The sequence below is a fragment of the Lagenorhynchus albirostris genome, chromosome 9 (genome assembly GCF_949774975.1).
Source record: "Lagenorhynchus albirostris chromosome 9, mLagAlb1.1, whole genome shotgun sequence".
NCBI classification, from domain to species: Eukaryota; Metazoa; Chordata; class Mammalia; order Artiodactyla; family Delphinidae; genus Lagenorhynchus; species Lagenorhynchus albirostris.
This window is the reverse complement of record NC_083103.1, coordinates 46,374,245-46,395,101: the sequence shown is the minus strand read 5'-3', so window position 1 is coordinate 46,395,101 and position 20,857 is coordinate 46,374,245. Positions and strand designations below refer to the sequence as shown.

The window sequence follows — 20,857 nt, the reverse complement described above, 5'->3', positions numbered from 1 at the left end:
TGCCTCCATGTGGATGATGTGGAGGTCCCCAAAGCAGCCAGGGTTCAAAGGCCCAGCTTTCCAAGGTCCTAGCACCCCTGTACCCCCCAACCAAAGTTCCGGTCATACCTGGGAGTCTTTTCTCACTGGAACTCCTGGGATGGCAATGATTAAAGGGCCCCAGGTCACAGGCAAATGTCTATCGGAAGGTCAGACTAAGAAATCTGGGTGCCAAGGTCATCAATCCAAACTGTAAAAGCCTTGAAAAAAGAGAATGGATCATCCCCCTCTTTTTCCCCTTTTTGTTTTTCAAAATTGTCATCTGGTGGTTTCTCTGTCCACCAAAGAGCCCAGCACCTCGGAGGAGAGCCCTCAGAGTTCACTGACAACTTCCTAAGAACAGTCCCAGATTTGGCTGGGGGTGAAAGCAGCCAGAGAAACCACCAGATGACAATTTTGAAATAATAACAACTACAGTCCAGCAGTAGCCTCTGAGAGAAGACTGTAGCTAGCCACAGAGGCCTGTGACTCCATGCCAAAAGCCCAGGAGAGGAGGGAGGGAAGCAGAAAGGTGGCAGGAAGGAAGGGAAGTGAAGACTTGGCAGGGAAAAATGCCTTTTTTTAGGCACATCAGAGGCTCAGATATTTACAAATACCATCCGTCATGTTATGATGGTAAGCAGGCTGGGAAGCTAAAGGAAGAGCAATTTCTAAAAATGTTTAAAACATGTAGGTATATACTCCAAATAGAAACTAGGGTGCCTGTCAGCAGTTCTGATTCTGCTTTGTGACTTTATGTAAACATTGCATCTCCCACCCCGGTCCCCACAAAGCGGAAATTAGAAGAAAAAAAGAATACTTGAAGGAGCTGAGGGCTGCTGGGTACAGTAATTTCTAATTCAGGTTCTAAATATACTATTTCTTTTAATTTAAGAATAAAATGGTAAAATCACACACAATGCTTATTTCACCCATACAGTCTCATATAAAAAAGTTGGGAACCTTAATTCCCAGTCTCTATCTGCCAACTCAGAGTCAGACTGCAGAGTAAGAAATGTCACCAGACTCGGGGGGGAGGGGGGAGCCCAGCAAAGTGGTTCCTGAAAAGTAGACAATGGGAGACAAAGACTCTGAGATCTAGACCTGTTTCTGCCTTGGCCACCGACACGCCCTGGGAGAGGTCAGTTTTTCTATCTGCTTTACCCAAGAGTTTGTTGGTGCCTGCCATCCTCAGCCTCACCCAGTTCAGGGAAGCAAGTATGCAAGCAACTCTAGTCCAGGTTAGACGGGGTGCGTGCGCAGGGGGTGTTCTCACTGGTCTTGCTGCCACAGAGTAGATATTCAATTTGTTTGTCTAAGCCCCAAGCTCTTATATACCTAACAAGTCAGAATCTACCAATTTCTGTTCGGTTGGCACAGTCAATCCAGACCATTTCCACTGGGACCAAACTGCACATATGGTGTACAGAATTCCTCTTGCCTCATTCACGCCAGCCACTCCCCAGGGGCCACATCCTATGCCCCATTCTACCAACCATACCTGGATATTAGCTCTGAGTGAACCAAACATCTACCACTACCTCTGGCCAGACGTGAGTGTGTGCCACACTCCACTGGACTCAGCCTGGTAATGCACAGCCCAGACCTCCAGGAAGGAACTAGCCCGATCCCAGTGTAAGATGAGCATCCTTCTCATCACTATCCATTCTAGCGGCTGAGGTTCCAAAGGCCAAATCTGCCCAACTGAGATTCAGCAGAAGGGGCTATGAAGGGTATGTGGCTTTAATAAAAGAGGTTCTTCTAGGACATCAGCATCCAGCCTTGGCCAAGACCTGAGAAGCCCTGGTGAGGGTTGTACAGCTATCTGCCAGCTCTGGAAGCTTCTACCCCACCACCGGGAGGAAGCTAACATTTACTGAGTGGCTTTTTGCCAGGCACTATGCTAAGCACTCACATATATTATCTCATTTAATCCTCACAGAAACTCTGTGAGATAAGTACTATTATTATTTTACAGATGAGTAACCAAAATGTTAGAGGGCATAAGAAAATGCCCTGAGATCTCACTATTTGGTAAGTAGTTAAAGTTTGGCCCAGATTATGCACCTCTATGACTGTCAGAATCACGATGATAATCATTGACATTTGGCAGGAATCCTATCCAGGACACAGGTCACTAGGTGTCCTTTGATGTTACCTTCCAGTGAGCCCCATTCCCTTAGCAGTGCTCCCCGACTCACCTGCTCAGGGTCCCTCGAGGGGCCTTAGTGCCTCCAGCTCCGTGGGTGATACTGGAATTCTTGTTGGCAGTCATGGTCATTTCTGCTCTCTGCAAACACAGAGCCCTGCAAAGAAGACAAGACCTATAAGCCAAGTTTCCATGGGCAGCGAAAAGCACCTCAAACATTTCCAGATGACCTCCAAAACTGCCAACAGGGTTTCTGTGGTGGTTAGCAGGAACCACTTTCCCACATATATTTAATTTCATGTGTTACAGATTAAGAGCCTCAAGGGATCCCTGATCTGGGTTGGGGAAGAGTCTGTGAGCTAACAGATAACTTATCACTTCACAGAAAATGATTTTAAAAACTCCATTTCCATCCTGCTTCGTCTCATTTCTTAAGTTAGAGTTTCCCAAACTTCTGGCATGCCATACAGCCTTCATGAATTTTACCATATTTGCATACCTCCTGAACAATCATTTATTCAATGTTTTTCTTTAATCAACTTGAAACTGACTTACTTTTCTTAAAATAGTTAATCTTGTTCTAAACAATTAATCATTGACAAATATTTACTGAGTGAGCACCCACGTCCTAGGCACTGCCATCCAGCAAAGAATGAAACAAAGTCTCTGCTCTCATGAAGCTTACATCCTAGTGGAGGGAAACAGACAATAAGCAGGCACAAGTCATGTGTGTGATACATAAGTGTACATTTGTGTATAATATGTATAGTGATAAGTGGTAGGAAGAAAACAGGAAGCAAGGTAGAGGGAGAGTGAAGAAGATTTGTTTTTTAAAATAGGATGTTCAGGGGCTTCCCTGGTGGCGCAGTGGTTGAGAGTCCGCCTGCCGATGCAGGGGACACGAGTTCGTGTCCCGGTCCGGGAAGATCCCACATGCCGCGGAGCGGCTGGGCCCGTGAGCCATGGCCGTTGAGCCTGTGCTCCGCAACGGGAGAGGCCACAACAGTGAGAGGCCCGTGTACCGCAAAAAAAAAAAAAAAAAAAAAAAAAAAAAAAAAAATAGGATGTTCAGGGAAGAACATCCTGATAAAGTGACATCTGAGCCAGAAACCACAGTTATGAGTTATCATATTTTTAACACCCATTAAAATAAAATTAATACACTTTAAGGTATTTAAGTATTTACAAAGTGAAAAATGTCTGTACATGTACCATATACAGTTAGCTAATATAGTAACATTATTTTATGCTAAAATAATAAAAGGAAGAAAAATGTTAAAACTTAAGGGTACATCCAGACTGGAAATTGTCTCCTATTTGCAGATGGTATGATCCTCCACGTAGAAAATCATAACAATTCCACTAAAACACTCTTAAACTAACGTATAAAGTCAAGCAAGTTTGCAGGATACAAAGTAATATTTAAAAAATCAATTTTCTTTCTACATACTAGCAATGAACAATCTGAAAATGAAATTTTAAAAATTCCATTAATAATAGCAGCAAAAAGAATAAAATACTTAGGAATAAACTTAACAAAAGAAGTGCAAAGACGTATGTACTGCAAACTACAAAACATCACGGAAAGAAATTAAAGAAGATATAAATAAATAGAAAGGTATCCCAGGTTCATGATTGGAAAACTCCAAGTTGTTAAGATGGCAAGATTCCCCGAACTGATCTACAGACTGAACAGAATATTCATCAACTGCAGAAACTGACAAGCTGATCCTAAAATTTTGTGGCAGTGCAAGGGACCCAGAGCAGTCAAAACCATCTTGAAAAAGAAGAATAAAGTTGGAGGACTCGCACTCACCAATTTCAAAGCATACTACAAAGCCATGGTAATCAAGACAGTGTGCACAGATTAAGAACAGAAATAGAAATCAACAGAATAGAATTGAGAGTTGAGAAATAAACCCATACATTTACGGTTAATTGATTTTCAACAAGGATGCTAAGACAATTCAAGAGGGAAAGAAGAGTCTTTTTTTTTTTTTGCGGTATGTGGGCCTCTCACTGTTGTGGCCTCTCCCATTGCGGAGCACAGGCTTCGGACACGCAGGCTCAACGGCCATGGCTCACGGGCCCAGCCACTCCGCGGCATGTGGGATCTCCCCAGACCGCGGCACGAACCCGTGTCCCCTGCATTGGCAGGCGGACTCTCAACCACTGAGCCACCAGGAAAGCCCAGAATAGTCTTTTCAGACAACTGGACATTCATATACAAAAGAATAAAGTAGGACCCTTACCCTTATATTATACAAAAAAAAAAGTAAAAATGGATTATAGACCTAAATTTAAGAGTTAAAATGACAAAAGCAAAGCCTGGAATACAACATAGAGATAAAGCTTTGTAACACTGGATTAGGCAACAGTTTCTTAGATATGACACAAGAAACAAAAGAAAAAAGATATAAACTGTATTATACTAAATATAAAACTTTTGTGCTGTAAAAAATACCACAAGAAAGTAAAAAGACTCCCACAGAATGGGAGAATTATTTGCAAATCATATATATCTGCTAAGCAGCTTGTATCTAGAATATATAAAGAACTCTTCCAACTCAATAATAAAAAGACAATCTAATTTAAAAGTAGACAAACAGAACACACCATTGTAAAGCAATGATACTCCAATAAAGATGTTAAAAAAAAAAGTAGACAAAGAATTTAAACAGACATTTCTCCAAAGATATAAAGTTGGCTAAGAAGCACATGAAACAATGTTCAACATCACTAGTCATTAGGGAAATACAAATCAAAACCACAGTGAGGTATTACTTCACACCAGGATGACTCTAATCAAAAAGATAAAAACAAGTGCTAGTGAGACTGTGGAGAAATGAAAACCTTTATTCACTGCTGGTGGAAATGTAAAATTGTGCAGCCACTTTGGAAAATACTTTGGCAGTTCCTCAAAAAGGGATACATAGAGTTACCATAAGACCCAGCATGATTCACCCCTGGGTATACAGCCAAGAGAAATGAAAACATGTCCACACAAATACTCATACCAATGTTCATAATAGCCAAAAAGTGGAAACAACTCAAATGTCCATCAGTGGACGAATGCATTAACAAAGTGTCGTATATCCATAAAATGGAATATTATTCAGACATAAAAAGGAGACATTCCACAACATGGATGAACTCTCATGCCATTTTTATGAAATGTACAGAATAGGCAAATCTGCAGAGACAGAAAATAAATTAATGGCTGCTTAGGGTTGAGTTGAGGGTAGGAGAATGGGGAGTGACTGCAATGAGTATGGGTTTTCTTTTGGGGGAGTGAAAAAAAAGTTCTGAAATTAGATAAACAGTGGTGATGGTTGCATAACTGTGAATATATTTTAAAAATGAATTGTACACATAACATAAGTGAATTTTATGGTATATGAATTATATCTCAATTTAGATGTTAAAAAAAACTTAAAAAAATTTTAAGTCCCTTGGAGAATAGATGTGAGAGACAACAGTAATTCACAGGATCTCTAATGTGAATGTGCACTCTGTTCTGGGCCAACAGCACCTTCACAGATGCTGAACAGTTCAGGAACAATAGTTCTCTCACTCTGATTGGCATTCTCATCACACTGACCAAAATGAAGTATGTTTGGATGTGGAAGTTAAACATATTTATTTATGGCCACTAATGACCTTAATCCTGGAGGCCATCTTACTTATTATCTTGGTGCAAATAAGTGATTGGTTTCGATGATAAAAAATAAGCCAGACCCTAATTCTTGATATCATTTATAATTCTTTCCTAATTTCAACATGAAATGAACTCTCTCTAATTTCCTTAACTTTATGCAATCTCTCAAGGTTGTCGTTTTGGTGATGGTAGTGGTGAGTGAAGTGGGAGCTGGAAGGGAGGAAGCAGCCCGTAGGTGCTAGCAATGGTGATAGCAATGAAACATCCCCCACGATGCTTTTAGAAAAAGAAAACAAACCCTGAGCCTCATTTTTATCCTTCATGAAAAGCCTTCCCGGGCTTCCCTGGTGGCGCAGTGTTGAGAATCCGCCTGCCAATGCAGGGGACACGGGTTCGAGCCCTGGTCCAGGAAGATCCCACATGCCGCGAAGCAACTAAGCCCGTGCACCACAACTACTGAGTCTGCGCTCTAGAGCCCGTGAGCCACAACTACTGAGCCAGTGTGCTGCAACTAATGAAGCCCGCGCACCTACAGCCTGTGCTCCACAACGAGAAGCCACCGCAGTGAGAAGCCCACGCACCCCAACGAGGAGTAGCTCCCGCTCGCCGCACACAAAGACCCAATGCAGCCAAAAATACAATAAATAAATTTAAAACAAAAACAAAGAAAAGCCTTCCCTACCTATTGAGGAAAAAATCTTTATAAACTTAAGTATATAGCATAATGTTAGTATGAGGAGAAGGAAGAAGGAGAGTGAATCCTGCCACCAGAGCACCTGTGCACACCGGCTCTGGTGAGGTATTCTTTACCTGCACCAGTCAAGGGCCAAGTTAAGTGCTTGGCATATGGCTGTGTGTGTTAAACAGAAAGAAGGGAAAGGAGAGGCAGCCTCTGGAAGCTTTCCCAGACCAGTTCTCAGGGTCCTTAGGGAGCACAGTGCTACAAGGAATCAACTTGCTAAGCATCAGCTTTCAACTGTGCCCATGGTAACAACGGTCACAATAATCATCAGAACCCATCATAACAACACTGGACATGCTCTACCAGCTCCAGGGCAGGCCCTCAGGGAAAGGAGAGAAGATTTGTGGAAAGACCAGAAACTGAAATATATTAAAAGAACATGATGAAAAATATATTATTTCCTTCCCTGAATTTCTGACCTAAAATGCTCTGAAATGCAATCATATACTTGAATATGAGAACACAGAGCCAACTTAGTCAGAAGGAAGAATGTAGATAGCTGTGATTTTTGCTTAGGCCAAGAAGAAAACTCCTGTGAAGATGCAACCAAGAGAGGTGTGGGTCAAAACTACCAGGCCCACAGCATTGACCCTTGGTCACACTTCTGCAAGAACACAGCTGCTATTCTCAGCAGTGGCCCAGGAGTTGAGGCATCTTGGGCAGGCACTGCTGAGAACCCCAGGAGAGCCTACTAAGTCAGAGATGCTTACTCACTGTGCTCCCTCCCACCTGCTCTCTCTAGCCAGGTCTACCAGGTTCAGGGAATAATCCAGCGGCCTGAGGAACTAAGGACCAGGCTAACCCTTTACACCTGAAGCGCAGACTTGAGCACTCTGCATGGCAGGCTTCCTGGGGGACACTGCTTCTCCCAAGGCCCTAAGCGCCACCCCAGGCTCCCATCTGTGCTTTCAGCCTGATTGCTTGGCTAGTCTGGCTGCAAAGAGAGAGACACTCCCAAGGAAAAGAAACACCCACAGGGAATAGAGCAGAGAAGCCAAGAGGATGAGAGGTGTTTTGCTAGCTCCCAGGCCCATCAACGGCAAAAACTACATGTTTGGAAAATGAAATTGTTCAATTAGCATCTACCACCGATCACGAATTGCTCAAAACCCCAGCTCTGACAAATTACAGGCAACTATCTGAAGAGTTACAACTCAGAGAAAGGAACATAATAAGGTACCACTGGAACTTCTCTACAAACTCTGCATCTAGACAGAGACCACAGGCCCAGGTTCTCAAGGTGCAGTGAGAAGAACACCCAGCCTGGAGTCAGCCCAACCCTGCCTCTAGCAACTGCTGGCCAAGGGTCATCGTACACGTGAGTTTTGAGGGCTCAACATTCTCGCTATAAGAGCAATAATAATAACATGACCTACCTCACGTGATTATTATTCTGGCACACTGAAGCTTAATAAATCATTTTTCTTCCAGATCATGCTTCTCTACGTATTTGGAAGACACCCTCTCCATTCCCAAGCTAGATTCATTTTTCAGACTCCCGGCACTGCCATCCAATCCACTTACTCTATGCTAGGCACTGTGCAAGGTACTAGGATATGAAAATGGACAGATACAGTCCCTGCCCTGGAAGAGCTAACTGTAAAGGGAGAAAAGTGAAGGAAAAAGTGGACTCTATGAAGGCCTTATAGAGAGGTGACATTTGAAAGTAAGCCTTCAGCTGTTTGTTACCCATGGTAAAGAGGACTTAAGAAAAAAGAAAAGGCACATTTATTATCAAAGGTGCTGCTAGATTCTTTATAAAATTATAATAGCTAAAGTTATAAGCATTTTAAAGGATTAAATCATTTAATCCTTGTGACAACCCTACGAAGTGGGTACTATTATTATTCACACGTTACCAAGGAAACCAAGGTACAGAGCAGTTAAATCGCTTGTCCCAAGTCACACAGCTAGAAAGTGGCAAGGCAGGAATTTGAGCCCAGGTGGCCTGCACCAGCGCCCTTGCAGCTCTGAGTCAGCACTCTGCATGGCCTCCAATCATCTTGCATTTCAGCTCTCACCATCCCATGACGTAGTGATAATACAGGCCCAATTTTCCAATCAGGAAATTGAGATTGAGAGAGATTAAATGATTGGCCCAAGATCACTCACCTAGTGAAGGAATAGGGCAGGACAGTGGACTCAGCTCTGACTCCACTGTCCACTTACTTTTCTTAACATTGATGGGGGTGCTTGTTAAAAATGCAGAGTCCCAGGTCCCACCTCCCCCTCTTGAACGGAGCCTAGGAATTTGTATGTTCAGTAAGTATTTCAGGCTAGTGTTACACGCCTGTAAGTGTGAAAACTTGAGTACCACAATGTGCTGAGGACTTGTAAAGGTATGAAGGGTCACTACTGACCATCCTCCCAAGAGTCTGCCCAGCTGTGAGCAAATACAAGATGGACACTCGGTCCTCTTCCCCCTCCCACCCCCCCAGCTTCTTCCACCTGCACAGACCCACGGACCCTCAACAAAGGAGAAGGCATGTCACAGGATCCAGTGAAAGCATTATCAATGTCTGCTCTAAACAGTTCCCTCAGTCTTTGTTGTACTCTGAGTTCTTGTATCTCAAAACAGCTCTTCCTGCCACCCACCCCTGGTAGCTAACACCGCTTTCCTCACTTTCCCCTCACTTCCAAACTCCTGGGAAAAAAGAGTTTATACCCGAAGACATTAACTGGTGGTTTGCAAGAGCAAAAATATGTTCCGTTTGGTTATCCCTTCATTTTTAAAAAAAGAGTTGAATTGGTTATCAAACGTTTTAAACATTGGGTGAGTATAAATGAAATGCAAATAAAAATTCAGATTCTGGCTTCTCTTGAAAAATTAGAAAACGTGCCGTCACCGTCTGCATTTCTACATGGCAGCAGTTGGCAGTCCAGTTAGATGTAGCAAGCTCTCTCCGATTTACCACTGTCCCTCCCCACCCAACACCTACAGGTGGCCAGCTTTGCTCAGCTCTGTGGCCTGACTCTCCCAGTCAGCAGGTGAGTGCTGCGTCCCACGTCCCCGGCAAGGAAGGGGTAGGGGGCACTGCCCTGGGAGCAGCCACACAAAGCCTCCTGGAGGGCTGGGCTTGAGCAGTGCAGGGAGGAGCCTATGCCGGCCGCTTGAAACCCTCCACTTACTGCCCTCGCTGCCACTGGAGGAAAGACCCTCTGGAAGGCTCCCTGCTGTCACTCAGGCCAGCCTGCATCTTGCAGTTGTCTCTCCAGCTCCCTCAGTGCTCCCTCTCTCTACCATCTAGTCTCATCAGCCAATCCACAGGTGCTCTGCCCAGGTCTGAGAAGGGATCCCTTAGAGGTCAGTCTCTGGAGGGAGCTCCTTCTGAGGGGTGCCCAGCCTCTAAGAATGGACCTTCCTATCCTAGAGCAAAAAACTGTTTCCCCTCGTTAAGTGACATTTCTAAACGTCTGTGTGGTACTTTTCCGCAGGCCTAATTTCAGACATGACAGTATGCCTCGCCCCTGAGGAGGAGACATTTGAGCCCTGAGAGCGCTGAAGAACAGATGCAAGTGTCTGGAGGGAAGCCTCCCGTTCTGCTGGGGTTAAAGTCGCCACAGAGAGGAAACACAAACACTGCCCAGCACCCTACTTGTCTGGTCTAGGTAAGAAGTCAGGAGCCACCCCCCCGCCCGCCGCCGGCAAAGGAAACCTCTAAAGCACATGAGAGAATTTCTGCCCACGTCGACATTCCACTGATCTCTTAAGCAATCTCTGGTGCGGAAGTAATAGCTTAGGAAGCAGCCCAGAGGGAAGGAGAAGGTGAGAAAGGGAACGGAACTCTGTGTGCCCTGAGAACCTGGCTTCAGCCCAGTCCGGCTCTGTACAGCTGTGGTCTGACTGCCCTGGAGTCAACCTGCTACTCACCCTGCCCAGGGAACACCTACCAGACTGTCCTCACCCCCTCACTGACTCCCTCCTGCTGCCCTTGGTCATCTAGGCCCTGCGGCAGGCCGAGCAGAAAAGGATCAGACTGGCAGCTCCCCCAGAGGAGAGCCTACGTCTCTCATTTCTTCCTCCAAGAGTCTCGGCAACCAGCACTGGCACCGCAAGTTTCAGGGAGGCTCATCATTAGAGAGAGTTCCTTTTAAGTACCCAAACCAGAGTTCTCGAAAGCGGGAGCGTTTGATTCTCCCTTTCTCTCCTGCAGGTGTCCTTGGACTGGGCCAAGGCGGGAGGCGCCTCATCTACCTTTCATAGCTCTGCCTGGACTGACAGCTCAGGCTCTGCTGTAGCGGCTCACCTGCACAGCCTTCCTAGGAAATTCAGCCATCCCACAGGTCCCCTGACATCCTGGCCCGCTCTGTCCCCACACGGCTGAGAAAGCTGTAGGGCAGTGCTAGCTAGTTCTTCTCCATGTTTTGAACAATCCTCAGTACCTGGCAGAGACTTCTGCACATAAAACACAGGCAAATAAACGTTAACTGATTTGCTAACTGATGGCAAAAGAGGGCCCCCAAGGAGTCAAAGGCCAGGAAGACAAAGGGCCCTAGAAATTCTAGCACTGGCCATACCCTTTAAGGTGCACTCTTCCGCTCCCCGAAGTCATGGCTGCAATAAATCCAGTGAAAGGGAGGTTTCCAGCTGTAGGTACCACCCAGTTGGACTGTCACCAGCAGGCCTTTTCCTCCCAGCCCTCAGCCAATCCTGTCTACCTCAAGAGTTTCAATCTCCTCACAAGTGCCCCTATTATCTTCCAGGGTCCTCCTGCGTAACAGCTCTCATCCGACACACCCATGAAGAAAGGCTGCTCCTGGGAAACCTGCCTTCACCTCCATGCTGGCTTTCTCCTCCCCCACCCCTCTTTTCCCCGCTTCCTTTCCTGACTCATTTCTCACTGGTTATCTGCCCACAACCTTGTCTTTGGTTCTGTTGTGCCTAAAATCAAGGGGTTACACAAGGGAAAGGGGAGAAAGTGGGCTCAGAGGTTGGGTGCGTGGGTATCAAAAGCTGTAGAAAGGGAGCCAGGAAGGTTTTTCTCAAGTCTGTCCCCTAATTCCCTCCAAAGTTCCAGACCCCTTTTCTCCGTCGGCACTTCTACATACCTGGTACCTTGGATCTTTTCCATTCCAGCCCCAAGCTCTGGGGCTCTAGGTCCAGAAAGCCCTTTGAGCAAAAATGTTGAGGGGATTATGAGCCTGGTCAAGTGGAGAGGAACCAAGATTTGTTTTGCTGGGAGATCAGAAGAATTGCTGGGGGTTTTTACAGGTCCCTGTGAGGCTGAAATCTGTCTCAACCAGTCACAAAAAAGATGATTTTTGTTGTTGTTGTTGAATAACAACCAGAAAAAAATTAAGCTCTCTTTCCATCTCCTGACTGTCCACTTATCACTCCCACATCCTCTTTCCCAACTCTCCTCCCCAAAGAGGTCTTTAAGTTTGGGTTTTCAACCTCAACCATTTTCAATCCCTTTTCCTGCCAGATGGTCCTTCTCCAGTTCAGTACAGATTCTGTGGAGGTTTGAAGTTGGGTTTAAATATTTCCTGAAAGCCTAAAATGGGGTGAGGGCTTGTTAGGCAATTCCAGGCCAAAGGAATCCTGGTTGCTTCCAAGACAGTTTTAAAAACCTAGACATGGCTGTTTCTGCCAGTCTGGAAACTCAGCCTCTCAGCAAGCGGCTTAATCCAGCTCTGCCAGGACGATGGAGCCCGCTCTGTCCATAGAACGGAGGCCTGCCCCACAAAGAGCCCTGCCCTCTTTCACCCTCGGCAAGAAGAACCTGGTGGGTCCTGTACACATGATGATGATTCCAAGGCCACAGACCTATCTCACACCAGTGCCTTCCCTCTGCCAGTCACAGCAGACTAACTGCTATGTCCTACACATGCCAGGAGTGTTCATGCCTCCAAGCTTTTATTCAACCAATTCCTTCCATCATCAAGTCCTCCACCACCATTCTTTCTTAAATATCCAGTTCAGATGTTGACTTCTTTCTGAAGCCTTTCCCAATCCTACATCTTGACCTCATTCTCACCCTTCCCATGCTCTCCAGCCTAGCTGAACTCAACCTGACTGATAGCAAGATGCCTGTCCTGCTCCAGAAAAACACACCACCCACAAGCCAACTTTCTCAGAAGAGGACTAGGAAATAGTAAGGGCTAAAGGGACTGGGCAAGTCTCAATGCCTCCGTTTTCCTACCTGTAGTATAGGAAGAATACTCTACCTCTATAATGAGAACTTGAAGACCAATGAGAAGCCATGTATAAAAAACAGAGGATACTCAGAACCAAGAGGGAACATACTTGAAGTCTCTGGCTTTCCCCCAACTCTCAGCCTCAGGACCTCTTCTCTTGTCCTCACTCTCTTAGCTCTTACTCTGTTTCCTATTTCACTGAGAAAATAGAAACAATCAGAACAGACCCTCAATAAACTACCACCATCACATTTACCCACCACCAGCAACAGGGCAGATCTTGTCCCTGCTTCTGCTCAAAACCCTAACATGGATCCCAATCACTGAAAGTAAGAGCCAAAATCTTCACAATGACCTACAAGGTCTTCATCATCTAGGTCTCTATGAGATCTCTGACCTCATTTCAACTACTCTTTCCCTTTACGTTTTCCCCACCAGCCACACTATCTCCTTATCATTTCTTCAAATACACCAGGCACATTCCAACTCCGGGCCTCCAAACCTGCTGTCCCCTGTAACTAGAACATACTCCCCCAAGAGAGCCTGCTCCCTCATCTCCCAGGTCTTTGGTCAGACATCATCATCTTAGTGAGGGCTTCCCTGGATCACACTAAAATGTAGTGTTAAGAAATTACTACTAGGGACTTCCCTGGTGGCGCAGTGGTTAAGAATCCGCCTTCCAATGCGGGGGACGCAGGTTCGATCCCTGGTCAGGGAACTAAGATCCCACATGCCGCGGGGCAGCTAAGCCCATGAGCCACAACTACTGAGCTTGTGCTCCTCAACTAGAGAGACCGCGTGCTGCAAAACTACAGAGCCCACGCACTCTGGAACCTGCGTGCCACAACTAGAGAGAGAAAACCCACACACCACAACTAGAGAGAAGCCTGCACACCACAACAAAAGAGCCTGCATGCCTCAACGAGGACCCCGTGTGCCGCAGCCAAAAATAAATTAAATAAATAATAAATAAATTTTTTTAAAAGAAACATTTTTTAATGAAAAAACATTTGCCACCATTTCAGAGTGGCTCTACCCGGACAGAGTGAGCAGGCTGGGGGCTTCACTGTCCAGGCCCATCTTCCACCAGCCTTCCCAGTTCAGAGTCTGACCTGCCCTCAGCAAGCACACCCACTCAGAAAATTGAAAAGTGGGCCACATCCTATGAACACCCAAAAGATTCAGGGCAGGGGTGGCTGCAGCCCCAGAACAACTGAAGTTGCTCTCTGCAAAGATTACAATGATTTTCCTATTATAAAATGCAAAGATCCTTTCTCTGGGGCTTAATGAATCAGAGGACCTTCCTTTCCTCGTGTCTACTGTTTGGGACACTACTGATCAGCCCTCTCTGAAGCACTGTAATGTAGTTAACTCTCAATCTGGAGTACGGTCTCTGGCGGTAGCATTTTACCATCTGCCTGGAGGATCCTCACGCTCATCAAAAGAGGGCACAGGTTAAGAAAGGTTGGGGGAATACTGTCAGAGAAGTAGAGAGAGACAGGTGTGGCACCTAAGACTTTTATTTGTTTACGTACTTGAAGCCTCTGAGGGCATCTTCCCAGCCAGGCCCCCATGCTACTGTGCTATACTCTGGTCCTTGCCCTTGAGCAGCTCCCCATCCTGCCTGAGACAGACAAGTAAAGAAAAGATTCTGGCACAATGTAACAAGAGCTGTGACAGATGTATGAACACAGAGCTCTGAGAGCAAGGAGAAAAGATACCTAATCAGATGGACAGGACGGATGTAGGGGAGGGCTTCTGGAGGAGACAAGAAGTAACACTGGGCTGAGTCTTGCAGAACTTGTGGAAGATAAAGAAGGCAGAAGAACACTGCTGCAAGCAGAAGAAAAACCATGAACAAAAGCCAAGGAGATCTTAGAGCAAGAACAGGACACAAAAGGCAATAACCATAGTGGAAAACATTGATAAATCAGACTACACTAAATAAGAACTCTGTTCATTAAAAAAATGCCACTTAGAGAGTGAAAAAAGAACCTTTGGAGTGGGTACACAGGTTACAGAACTCAGCAGATTAGGAACATTAGATACACAGAGGAAACTTATCAAGAAGTAGAGTAACTCTCAAACTGCAGATCTTGGCCAGATCATTAGGGCTGAATTTCCCTTTGGATAAAAGTCTCAGTTTTGGAAGGGAGTAGAAGAAAGTGCACATACGCAGCCAGGCTCTGCTAGTTCTAAGTATGCATTTATCTCATTTAATCTAGCTGTCATTATCTCTATTTTACGGATGAAGAAACTGAGGCTCGGACTTCCCTGGTGGCGCAATGGTTAAGAATCCACCTGCCAATGCAGGGGACACAGGTTCAAGCCCTGGTCTGGGAAGATCCCAGAGCCACAACTACTGAGCCCGTGCACCACAACTACTGAAGCCCACGCACCTAAAGCCCGTGCTCCGCAACAAGAGAAGCCACCGCAATGAAAAGCTCGCTCACCGCAACAAAGAGTAGCCCCCGCTCACCGCAAATAGAGAAAAGCCCGCACGCAACAACGAAGACCCAGTGCGGCCAAAAATTAATTAATTAATTTTTTAAAAAGAAGGAAACTGAGGCTTAGGCTAAGTAATTTGCTCAGGGTTTCACAGTAAGTGGCAGACCCCAGAGTCTAGAGAGGTTGGCACTGAGCCCTCTAACTGACACCAGAGCACATAAGTCCTCCGCTCTCTGTCATATCTTGTGACAGGAAGCCATCCTCCAACCCAAGCATGCCCCTGCAGCCCAGCTCTGTCTGTAAAGAGTTAGAAACGGATATTGGCAGTAGTCTCATGCCTGGCCCCCAAATGCTTGGTGTTGAAATCCCATTTTTCTTTAAGCCATCTAGTTCAGAGGGCCCTGAATCAATTAAAAATAAACATAAGAGATGCTCCTCTCTTGCTGTTCTTCAAGTCTTTTCTCCTTATCATTCTTCCCCACCTAGGGGACCCTGGTCAAAGAAAGGCCTTCCCCTAACAATGCAGTCCAGCTGGAGCTGAGACTGAAGGTAAGGGGCATCTGTCTGTCCATCTATCCAACTTCTTTAAGGGTTATGATGGGGACAGAATTTGCCTTTTTCCTCCTTTAAATAAAGCAAGTGTTACTTGGCTTCTGTGGTTCTCAAACTGTGTGCTGAGGTGCCCTAGAGCACCGCAGTGAACTCACAGGGGTGCCGCAAGATATATATTTTTTAAATTAATTTCTTTTTTTATTGGGGTATAGTTGTTTTACAAGTTGTGTTAGATGATATTTTAAATTTTTGAGGGAAACAAGACCAATATCCAACATTTGTTTGGACACCCCGCGAGTTCACAGTTTTAACATTAGATTGCACTACATTCTTTTCGATGATGTCATTTCTTTGTGAAGCTGGGTTTTCAGCAGCTGCTGTGATTAAAAAGCAATAACCGTGTGAAAAGCAATGTGGAACAGGAAATGGGGATGGCAGTATTCAATCTGATTCCAAGATGTGAGATGTTGTGCAGTGCCCAGTACATCCCATAAGTTAGTAACTGTGGTTATTTTAAGAATGAAATAAAAAATGTTTGTAATTGAAATTGACGTACAATATTATGTTAGTTTCAGGTGTACTACATAGTGATTTGATATTTGCATACATTATGAAATGATCACCATGATAAGTCTAGTAACCACCCGTCCCCATACAAAGTTATTACAATATTATTGATCATATTCCTTATGCTGGATATTACATCCTCGTGACTTATTTAATATACAACTAGAGGTCTATACCTCTTAATCCCCTTCACCTATTTCACCCATTCCCCCAACCCTCCTCTAAAAATATTTTTCCTTTCAATTTATATACATATATTTTTCAAATGGCTACTCAGTTATCAGGATATAAGCACTTACTAAATTGTTTACACCTAAACACTTAATAGATCAAAATAAGGTATCTCTTTTGGCCTCTGGGCACTGTGAAAAATTACTAAAACACTAAAGGCCCACGAACTGAGAAAGTTTGGGAACCTCTGGTAGCAGGTGTTTTTTTAAGTCTCTGTGTCAAGGAGTCAAGGAGGAGCTCCCAGGGCAGGCCCAACCCTGCCCCAGAAGCCGGTGGGCAGCTAGCACTCAGGCCTATGGATGGCACACCCAGGCTTTCACTGCAGCTGACAGAAGAGCTGCCCCTCTGCCTGAAGAGATGAGGCTGCACAGTAGCTCCCTCTCAGCCCAGAGGCTGTGCACATCTGCCTCAGCTGTACCCCAGGCTCCGGGGCTCCCCTCTGAACTCCCTCCCTGAAAAGCTCTATTCAGTATGGACCTCATGAATAAAACCCAAGCCAGCCCAGAAGCCAGCAGGGGACTTCCACACACACTCAGACTTGGGCAAAGTCCACAAACCAAACCATTAATCCACTGAGGGAGGGAGGGATGGGAATCTGGGAGACGGCTTCCACTGACAGCCCATCCACTAAAAGGCCAACTGGGTTTTTTGGGTGAAGATTTACATGAAAATAACGCCTTTGTTCCCCAGGGGTTTCTGGACCTATATACTCCCTCCCTCCATTCTTCCCTGAAGTCATAATCCTCTGTTGGTGACATCACAGCTGTTGATACAATAGCCAACTGTTGTGATGTCACAAGACTCAACTTTTGTCATTTTCAGTGGGGAGTGGGGTTAGAGAATGTGACAAAGGGCTGGAATTGAATAAGGTTATAGAACTGGAATTTGCTTTTTCATGCTAATTTCCCTGGTAGCGAAGGGCAGTGACTCAGAAAATGAAAGGCAAGCAAGCCACTGGCAGCAAGGCTGTGTGTAGATTCATCTACACCAAGGGGAGAGGGATGGCGTTAGGGGGGCTAGGGCAGAAAGGAGACAAAAGTTTTCAATTCCAGGATTAGCCAAATATGAAGATGTTCTCAGTCTGGCCAAGTTCAGGACTTTCTCTTTCCATTATCCATCATCTGAGCCCAGGGTAAGCAGAGAAAAGCTGAACTGCAGGAAAGGCTCCAGGCTGGAATGTTCCCTGGAAATTAATGTTTGGGATACTGCATTGGGTTCTGGACTCTACACTGTCCAAGGGATAGGCTCTGTTTGGACTGCATCCTGAGGACAGTGACCAGAATGGAGAGGGCACTCAGAGGCATGTCACAGGAGAAATGACTACAGGAACTGAGAGTGTTTACCCTGGAGAAGAGAAGGCTGCGGATGGGGGAGGCGGATAATTGCCTTGAGAATTCTGAAAGGCTCCCATGTGAAGAAGGGACTACATATGCTATTTATGGTCCCCCAAAGAGACCTCAGACAATGAGAAGATCCAGAATGGCCAATATGAGACAGAACTTTTTATTCTTAAATTCCGGTTAGAGACTGTAAGTTTTTTTAAATTCCTAACTTCTTACTTACAGGCGAGGCTCTTGAGGACAAGACTGTCTTGGTCACTTTAGTGTATACCCCAGAATTTAGAATAAGTGGCACATAGTAAGAGCTTATTAATATTTGTGAAATAAATGAACAAACGAAGCAAGGACAATGGTCTGCTGAAGTTGGTGCTTACTCATTCAATAAGTAGTTTTGAATCCCTACCACATGCCACTCACTCAGTTAAGATGCTGGGGATACAAGGGTGAAAGAAGCGGATAAGGTTAGTCTTCCCTCTCCCCCTGCTTTGTAGATTAGCACAGATGGCATGTAAGGTCCCTTCCAATATTGAGACTCCTTGATTTTTAGAGATGACTAAAATATTTTAAACTGAGAGCAAAGAGGACCCCAAAGGCCATAGATAAACCCTACCTACCACCGCTGCTGTTATTCACAAGCCTGGAAATCTAGACCAAGCTAAGGTTGCCTTCTCGACTGGGGAGGGGCCTGATGCTGAGACAGCCCTGTGCTGGGCCAGACCAGACCAACCAGACTGGGCGTTTTATCAAAGCCTCCCAAGCACCCTAGACAAGACACAGTAGGCTCTCATGTGAACCTGGGCTCCCTCAGCCCAGCAATAAGTACGTATAGTCCAGTTAGGTAATATGAGGTATTTCAGATACCCTCACTTCTCTAGGGAACTTAAAATTTCCCCAACAGCCTCAGGGCAATTATCCTTCTAGGGGCCATCTGAATGACAACATAGTCACTACAGAACAATTTTCAAGGAGATAATTCCAAGATCTTCTAGGCTGTGCTAGGGATACAGGCTTGGTTCCAACTTCTGAGGGCATAAGAGTACAACTAAAGGTAATGAAACAGATGATTTAACAATAACGATATACAATATACCAGAGACACAATACACACAGACATTATCCTCTTCAGGGTAGTCCTTAGAGGCCTGAATGTTTATTCCAATACATTCTCAAAACATTCCTGAAATTCCTGTTTGGAAATTGCCCTCAGAGACTTTGGAACATTATCTGAATTTTCTCTGAAGGAAAATCTGCATCCTTCAAGGGTGCTAACTCATTCAGAGCCATGTGGCAAAAAGGGTGCAAACGAGAGAAAAGCATCTTGGGTCAGAATAAGCAGTATCTGTCAAGTATACTGTGGAGCATACTGTATACTGATCTCAAAGGGGATGCATACCGACACTGTCCCAAATCTCCACTTTTTAGAGTACAGCTGTATGAGTTCACAGGGCTCTCTGAGTATCTAATAAACCCCAAGAACATCCATAGAAAACTTCTAAGAACATGAACTTCTGTCTACCCTTTTAGGATGTTCACAAGCTCCCAAAGTTCCTCCATAGACTCACTGTAAGAATCCTTGTCCTGGGCTTCCCTGGTGGCGCAGTGGTTGGGAGTCCACCTGCCGATGCAAGGGACACGGGTTTGTGCCCTGGTCTGGGAGGATCCCACATGCCACGGAGCGGCCGGGCCCGTGAGCCATGGCCACTGAGCCTGCGCGTCCAGAGCCTGTGCTCCGCAATGGGAGAGGCCACAACAGTGAGAGGCCCGCGTACCACAAAAAAAAAAAAAAAAAAAAAAAAAAAGAATCCTTGTCCTAACCCATTTTACCTGCCCCATAAGTGCACAGGTAATTCTGAATGGAGGCCTACAGAGCTCAGCAGGTATGCCAACACTGGGCACTGAGAGAGTGGCAAAAAGGCACCCTGCTTCCATGAGTCCTTGCATCATTTTTTCAAACCTGGATGTCAGCAATTTACAAACTACTACACATCACAGGCCTTCAGGAGTGTTAGAAATAGTTAAATCCAAAAATATCAGACTTACAAATGCCAAAGATCCTGAGACTCAAATGTGACATTTTCTAACGTGGTTTGTAAACTGGTGCTGAAGACAATTCCCAAAGAGGAATCAAATCTACCTATGGTAACCACAGGTGTTTAGCCGTGTAAGTGCACATATGAAGAGCAAGCTATGGTCACAGCACAGATTTTCTCCCCTTCCCTAAGTCCCCAGTCTCCCTGTGAAGCACAGGGAATATGCCTCCTGCCTTCTTCTGGGCCGGCCAGCATGCCTACCAAGCAGCTCCCGACACACTAAAAGCCACCCAAGTCACATCTGGCTCATGCCATTGCTCTCTGTAATGAGGTATGACATGTATCTAAAGCTCTTGTATATTTTCAGATTTGTAGTCTACAATTAGGCATTTTTGAGGGATGTAGCTAACTACAGTTCTGTTCAGTGACCTATAATTATTCACACAGGCATCACGGCCAATCCAGGCAACTATCAGGCTGAAGGAAGGCACTCTGAGCTCAGACCTCACGGAAGAGGCTGCTCAGCTCTAAGGAGGCCCAGAGAACACTGGTTAGTGACGGGCCTCAGGGGGCCACATTGCTCTTCCTTGGCTATACACAGATACACTGTCCTCTCTGTCCCCTACACCAGTCTTCCTCATCCACTGCCTGGCTCAGCACAGCTCAACCCCAAGCCCAAGGAATGGCACAAAATTGTGCCACAAAAATGTACCGCTTTGCCGGACACAATCTCCATTACCAAGGCAATAGCAATTTAAAGCAATTTCTCAAACTCCCTACAAATCTCTCACCTGAGGAAAAACGGGTCACACCCACCAGGCCACAGAATCCTGCCGTCCACTGCTGTGCAGCTGGGCTGTGGCAGCTGACATGGGCCACCTCTCTGAGCCAAACTCTCTGCCACCCGTTGCAGTGGCCTCACTGCTCCCAAGAGCCCAACAAAATAATTCTCCCCCTTGCAACCGCCTACCACCATGCTTCCCC

At 45.5% G+C, this 20,857-nt stretch overlaps 1 protein-coding gene across 8 annotated transcripts in view; it reads right to left on the bottom strand.

The window, feature by feature from the left end:
- DENND2B (DENN domain containing 2B) overlaps positions 1 to 20,857 on the bottom strand; it is a 155,680-nt gene that overhangs the window by 49,331 nt on the left and 85,492 nt on the right. For all 8 annotated transcript variants that reach the window (XM_060159724.1, XM_060159725.1, XM_060159728.1 and 5 more), the window contains one exon: positions 2,220 to 2,324. In XM_060159724.1, the coding sequence (XP_060015707.1) occupies positions 2,220 to 2,299 (80 nt within the window). In that variant the 5' untranslated portion in view covers positions 2,300 to 2,324. The remainder of the gene's footprint in view (positions 1 to 2,219; positions 2,325 to 20,857) is intronic.